Source organism: Neltuma alba, unplaced genomic scaffold (assembly GCF_004799145.2).
Source record: "Neltuma alba isolate B1F8T4 unplaced genomic scaffold, ASM479914v2 tig00010901_pilon, whole genome shotgun sequence".
NCBI lineage: Eukaryota > Viridiplantae > Streptophyta > Magnoliopsida > Fabales > Fabaceae > Neltuma > Neltuma alba.
The window spans coordinates 1,127,235-1,134,779 of record NW_021635684.1 but is presented as its reverse complement, the minus strand read 5'-3'; the positions used below and the strand labels follow the sequence as shown (position 1 = coordinate 1,134,779).

At 35.1% G+C, this 7,545-nt stretch overlaps 1 protein-coding gene across 1 annotated transcript in view; it reads right to left on the bottom strand.

Annotated features, from left to right (window-relative positions):
• Nucleotides 1-4,285: 4,285 nt before the first annotated feature.
• LOC114759811 (vinorine synthase-like) overlaps nucleotides 4,286-7,545 on the bottom strand; it is a 63,420-nt gene continuing 60,160 nt past the window's right edge. Inside the window, exon 4 of the mRNA XM_028949060.1 lies at nucleotides 4,286-4,519. Coding sequence (XP_028804893.1) covers nucleotides 4,286-4,519 — 234 coding nt within the window. The remainder of the gene's footprint in view (nucleotides 4,520-7,545) is intronic.

Here is a 7,545-nt window from a genome sequence, read left to right as displayed (position 1 = left end):
CTTACATCAGCATCGGAGTATCCAACAAGGCACAGGTCGCTTCCTTCGTAGCACAGTGCATAATTAAAAGTGCCCTTTAAGTATCTCAAGATCCTCTTCACTGCTTTCTAATGCTTTTTACCGGGGTTAGATTAGAATCTGCTTACCAGTCCCACTGCATAACAAATGTTTGGTCCTCTACACATCATTATGTACATCAGACTGCCAACAACATTGGCATATGAAACTTTTTCCATCTTTTTTTTTGCCAGACTCGGTTTTGGGACACATGTTAGGACTCAAAGCCACTCCAGTAGCAACAAGGGTACTCATGGGATTGCAGTCTGTCATGTTAAATCGCTCAAGAATCTTGTTGATGTAATTCTCTTGTGAAAGAGAGAGGATTCATTTTGAACGATTTCTTTAGATCTTAACTCCAAGTATATACTCTGCTTCGCCCATATCTTTCATCTCAAAATTCAACGAAAGCCATTCTTTAATAGCCACCATTGAATCTAGACTATTTTTGGCCAATAGTATATCATCCACATATAAGGATAATATAACAAAATTACCCTCAAACCGCTTAATGTAGACGCAGTGGTCTTCCTCTATCATCTGGAAGTCATATGAGGTTATTGCTTTGTGAAACCTCAAATACCACTGTCTGGATGATTGTTTCAATCTATAAATGGATTTTTAAGTTTACAAACTTTGTTCTCCTTTCCTTTTTCAATGAAACCTAATAGTTGTTTCATATAGATTTTTTTAATCTAGATCACCATTTAGGAATACGGTTTTTACATCCATTTGATGTAATTCTAGGTCTAAACTGTTTACTATTGCCAGACTAAGTCTAATAGAGTTGAAACACACAACAGGTGAGAATGTATCTTCATAATCTATGCCTTCCTGTTGTGTGTATCCCTTTGCCACTAATCGAGCCTTATATTTGTCAATTGATCTATCCACTTTTCTTTTAATATTGAGAACCCACTTGTTCCCAATGGCTTTATGCCCTTTTAAAGGATCAACTAACACCCAAACTTTGTTCTTTTTCATTGAGTCCATTTCTTCTTCCATCGCTTTCATCCATTCCTCCTTCGCAAGACTTGACAAGGTTTCTTGTATAGAACGGGGCTCCTTATCCCCTCCTGGAGTAACTAAGAAAGATTCGCCTTCAATTTGAAAGTGTCTTTTGGGAATACTTTCCTTGTTACTCCTTCTGACGGGAGCTACTTGTTTGTCTTTCTTTCTTTGTTCAGGTCTCGGTGTTGACCTTTCTTGACTCTCACTCAGATTGACACACCTAGACAATTCTAGTTTGTCAATATGTTTTGCATTGTCTTGTTTTTGTGTCTCATAAAGAGAAATAGTGTGGTCAATATCTCCTCTATCAGGAAATTCAGTCTCAATGAACGTTACATCTCTTGATTCTATTTCAGTCACCATTCCATCTTCATTTTCACCTATGAAAACGTATCCCTTTGATTGTTCAGAGTACCTTATGAAGATACATTTCTTTCCTCTAGGACCTAATTTTCCATACTTATAGGAACCGTTATGGATATACGCCACTGACCCCCAGGGTCTTAGGATGCTCAAATCTGGTTTGCGTTTTGTCCATAACTCGTAGGTTGTGGAAGTGACTGATTTTAAGGGCACACAGTTAAGTATGAAGATTGCCGTTAACAGAGCTTCACCCCAATATGAAATTGGCAAGTTTGCTTGGGCCATCATAGACCTAACCATGTCCAAAAGAGTTCAGTTTCTTCTTTCATCAACTCTATTTTGTTGTAGAGTGCCAAGGATAGTCAGTTGTCTAATTATCCCTTTCACTACACAGAGCTGTTTGAACTGTTCAGATAAGTATTCACGACCTCAATCAGTGCGTAATGCTTTAATTTCATTGTCCATTTGATTCTCTACCTCGTTATGTATCGTTTAAAGCACTCAAGAGCTTTAGACTTATGCAAGATCAAATAGACATGACCATATCATGAAAAATCATCAATAAAGGTAATAAAATACCAAGCTCCATGTCTCACCCTCACACCCATTGGATTACATATGTCAGAATGAATTAATTGCAATGGATTTTTAGCTCTTGTTCTCTTATCAAAAGGCTTTCTTGTTGCCTTACCAGTGAGACAATTCTCACATAGTGACATTTCCATATTCAGAATGGCACCTAACAACCCTTCTTTGGCTAATTTAATCATTCTATTTTGACTAATGTTCCTAGTCTAGCATGCTAGGTGTTTATGTCAACATTACTCGAAGAAATAGCAAAGCATTCATTATGATTAAAATCACCAACAATATCCAAAACAAAGAACTTTTTAAACAAGAAGACTAAACCACCAATGACTGAGTTGCTTAAAATGTCTGTAACTTTACCATGAAAGTTTACATCAAACCCAAACTCTAAAAGGCATAAAACAGAAACCAAGTTTCATTGGATGTTGGGAGCGTGAAGTACATCATGGAGTATCAAGGTCTTCCCACCATGCAAAGTAAATTTGCAGGTACCTAGACCTTTAACCTCGATCCTCACGTTGTTCCCAATGTAAAGCCACTTGTTTTGATACGGTAATTGGTAGTACTCGATAAAGGATCCTTGATCCCTGGTTACGTGGTCTGTGGAGCCTAAGTCTATAATCCAAGAAGAAGAAAAAGGTTTTGCTAGTAAAACAGTGCTAGAAGCATATGAAACATATGAATTCACATAATTCACTAATACCTTTTCCCTCTCAGTCTGTTTTGAACAGTCACATGTGAAATGGCCTATTCTCTAGCAGGCTAAGTATTTAACCTTTTTTAGGTCTAGCTTCTTCTTCCCACCTTTCTTTCCCTTCTTCTTGAATTGCTTCTTTCCCTTTTTGGGTTAAGGACCACTATTCTTCCCTTTCTTTTGGAACTTCTTGCCCTTCTTGGAATCAGGCCTTGATTGAGAAGTGCCAACATCCTCAGTGTAATAAGCTTGTCCAAAGGTCTTGTAAGCCTCTAAATGTTCATCCTCTAGCTCCAAGTGCTTAGTTATATCGTTAAAAGTAACGATGTTTTCATTATGGGTCATATTAACCTTCATATGCTCCCAACTAGCTAGGAGCGATCTAATAATAGCCTGCACCTGCTATTCATCAGACAGAACATGTCCAGCTTCCTTAAGTTCTCTGATCATGTTGCCTATTTCCCTCAGATGTTGCTTTATAGGATTGTTTGGCTTGAGTTTGTAGGTGTCAAACTTAATCATTAACCTCCTTAGTTTACTAATAGAAGTACCACCAAACTTATCCTTCAATGCTATCCACATAGCTTGTGCAGTTTTGTGCCTCTCAAATTTGCACATTATGTCATCAGCCATTGCACTCAGAAGTGTGATTCTTGCTATGCTGTTTTTCTTCTTCCAAGCTTGGCAAGCTTCATGGTCTCTCCTATGTTGGGCTGTGTTCCCAGCTTCAGGTTCAACTATAGTAGTTGTTAGAGGTTCAATAGCATCTTATTCCTCTAAGATATATTGGACCTTTCGGTACCAAATATCCCAGTTATCCCTATTAAGCTTTTCCCCTTTATTAAGCTCAGCAATTATGTTCTTGGTTGCCATTTTCAATTCTGTGACAAATTTATCCCACATTATTCTACGTTCTCTCTAAAAGAGAGACGTACCATAAAACATTTCAGTTATACAATGTCATGTACTTATAATGTTCTTGATCAGAAAATAATAACACTACAAGATCCATGATCAAGAGCGTATGTTTGTATCTCCCATCACACAGATACAAGCAATAATCATTATGCTCTATCAAGAATTCTATATAAGTACTTCTATGACTCTTAGAAGTTTTATCTCCTAAAAGCTCCCACTTACAAAAAGCATGCATATATTATTCACAAAATAATCATTTAACAATAATTTAAGTAATTAAATGAAATAAGACACTTAGTCTGTTTACAATGCATGAAACCAAAAGCTTAACATAACAAATATTAATCAAGCAAATACAAATATTACATCATTTGATATGAATATGGTCATCAAGCATTACTTTCCTCAGTTTCTTAAGTTTGCGTGTTTTGGTCATAAAGGAGGATAATAAATCTATAGTCCAAATCCAGTAAAACTTCCTCATGGGTTTTCCTTTAGGTTCGCCTCTAACCCTTATTGCTCTTATGTATTCCATTATGACTTTAAGGTAGAATTTGGTATTCTTCTCATCAGTCATGTATTGGACGTAACTGGCAAGCATACCATTGATGCCTTTTATGTTTGTCAATTTGGCTGCATCTCTTTTAGCTATACTCATAGAACTCCATCATTAAAGACCAAGTGAGGTTCGGCACGGAGGGGTTCAATAGGGAATAAAGTTTCCGACTCAGGTCCAGAATCCATTAACTCCTTCGGGTCTTCTTGAGGAACCTCTTTAGGGTCCTCCTCAGGTTCATATTCTAGAACTCCATCATCCATGTATGAGTATTCCAATAAACCATGTTCGATATTTTTAGTGCTATCAGAAGCCTCTTGCTTCATTTTCACCTAAAACAAAATAATATAAATTATTTTGAATATTCTGAAATTTTTATTCGTATAAAAATACCAGAAAAAGCATTGAACTACTCACAAAAGGATCCTTAATTGTCTCAAAAATTAGCAAATTATATATCAAAATGAAGACCTTGATTTTAGGGATTTTTAGAGACAAATCGCACCTTAAACAAAGCTCCCACACACCTACACGGGCCCTTAGAAGAATAAATACTACAAAAATAAAAAGAATTTTTGAAGCCCACTTGTGGGCACAATGCCTGTACTCCACGCACCGCCATGGAGCACCTTCTGTATCACATGCCGTTCCGGCAGCCTCCACATGTCGCCACCTTTTTGGAGGTGATGTCCACGTATGAAGGGGGTACGCCACGTGGCGGCACGCGCGTCATGTGGCAGTCGTGGGGTTTTTGTTTTTTATTTTAAAAATTCCCTTTTTTATTAAATTTTTTTTATAATGGATTTGGACTGGTGACTGGTTGGGCTCGGTCCAGCTTTGGCCCAACCGGTTCCCTCCACCCATTATTTTTTAATGGACCGGTTTTTTTTACCAGAAAACCTTTTTTTTTTTTGCAGTGATCAAAACGATGCTGTTTTGATCACTATTCACTGTCTTCTACCTCCAGTTGGGTCAACCCGACCTAGCTAGAGCAATGGGTCAGGTCTGACAGACCCATTGGACCCAGAATCTACTCTCCTCCATATCTCTGCCGTCTGGTGTCTATTTTTTTGTGCATTTTATATTGTTTTCTTCGTTTTCATCCTCTACACAATGGGATAGGTTTTGGGGGCTAAAAAATTGATTTTAAGCATACCCAAAAATAAAAAGAGGATGCGGCCGAAAAAACGTTTTAAAAAACATTGAGTTCATAGAGGCAAAGACCAACCGAGTATGTCTAGTCACAATTATAAGACACAGAAAACTATTATACTAAAAATAAAGTAGAGGATTTGCATAATATATAATGAAGCAAATCACAGAACCAAATTATCCAATGGAGAAGTAAGAAAAATAAAATGCAAGCTTCATACACAGATAGAGCAATAGAAAAATGTAAGCCACAGATAACTAGGCTCTGATACCAATAATGGATTTCAGGCATACCTAGAATCTACAATGATATCAGATAGCCACGCGAAGGTTTGATCACGGTGATGGAGTTGGATCAGTGTTTCACGGCGAATACACCAAGAGAGAAAGAGAGCAGTCAAAGAAAAAAAGAATGAACCACACACTGCGAATTAAAAGAAGGAATCAATGAATATTTGTGCGGTAGTTTTTTGAGTATAACTACCTCCACTTATCCACAATTCAAAAACAAGAAGGGGAAAATCGCAACTAAAGACCCAGATTTCTTGTTATTTTCACTAGAACCCCAAACTTAATGGGCTTGGGTCCAATCTACTAAAGGTGGACTGGTTTATTTTCCTATGCTTATGATATCTTGTAGCTTTTTCTAGTTGTGCGAGTTCGTGGCTCTATTTGTAGTTTAAAATGGGGTCAATCATGGAAGTTAAATAACTAACAAGAAAAAGTAAAATTGACGATTAAAAAATCTATACAAATTGAAATTTAAATATTAATGGAAGTTAAAGTTGAAAATTTTAAATATTAATGGAAGCCAAAATTGAAATTTAAATATTAATTAATGGAAGTTAATTTAAAATTTTGAAATTTAAATATTTATGGAACTTATTTGAAATTTTCTAAGATAATTATTAAGATTTTATTTGGGAGTTTGAAAATTTATATCGGATATTATGGGAATGTTTAACTATTTATGGAGGTTAATTATTAAGTTTTTATTTGGGAGTTTGAATCACATATATTGGATATCATTTATCCTTTTTTTTATCTACCTTCCCATGATCTCTGCTTATTTCTATTATAACTATTTTGGAAGTTATCCGTGAATTTGCATATTCCTACTTATTCCCACTATTTATCTCTTTTTTGTGGTAAAATCGGTTAGTTATCTCTTAATGCATTATTTTTATTTAAATTCTTTTAGTTGAATTGTTAGGATGAATTGTTTATTTATATTTTTAGTTGAATTGTTCAGATGTATTGTTTATATCCTATAATGTATTGTTTATTCTACTTAAAAGATATTCAGAATATTTTATTTTGTATCTTTATTTTATTTTTGATTTTTCTAAATTTAAGATTGCATAATTTTTTGTAACTACCTTCCTATTATCTAACTTTATGTCTAAATATAATTATTTTGAAAATATTTTGTTTTATATCTTTATTTTATTTTCCACAATTTGAATTAAGATTTTTGTACCTACCTTCCCATGATCTTTGCTTATTTCTCTTATAACTATTTTGATAAGGTATTTGTTTAATTTTCTGCATTCCAAATTTTAGATACAACTTAACCACGTTGGCCGATCGAGCAAGGGTCAGGCTTCATTATTTCCGAGTGATGGTGCGAGGTAGACTCCGAGTTGTTGGGTTGACATAGACAAAAAGCCAGAACGACTGGCACCACATTCAACACTAACTATGGCACAGAAAGAGTGGGCTTTAAATTTTAATCTTAGATACTGATGGTAAAGCTACTAATAGAACAAATAATGTTGTTTACAAAGAGGTTTTCCATAATATTTATGTTTAGATTATAGCAGTATTGTTGACATCATCTCATTAGTTAGACTCTGGGCGCCTTTGTTTATTCATATTGGGAATGGATTGAGTTATCTATTTTATCGTAACTATCATATACCAAGAGATATTGGAATATATATTTGGTGCATATTACTCTGAATGCGCTATTGATGCGTGGGGTTCTAAACTAGTTTTATATAAGTTCAGATGCATCGTATTTTTTGGCAATTTGTTAAACAAAATTTTAAAGTAATAAGATTAAAACCCTTGACCGGTAATTCTTTTGGCTTTATTATTATTATTATTATTGCTATTGCCGTTCCTGTTGTTTTTTTCATTTTGCTGATTACATATGTCTGTAACATGATGTGATAAGATTTAATAATTTATTATGTAAAATGGG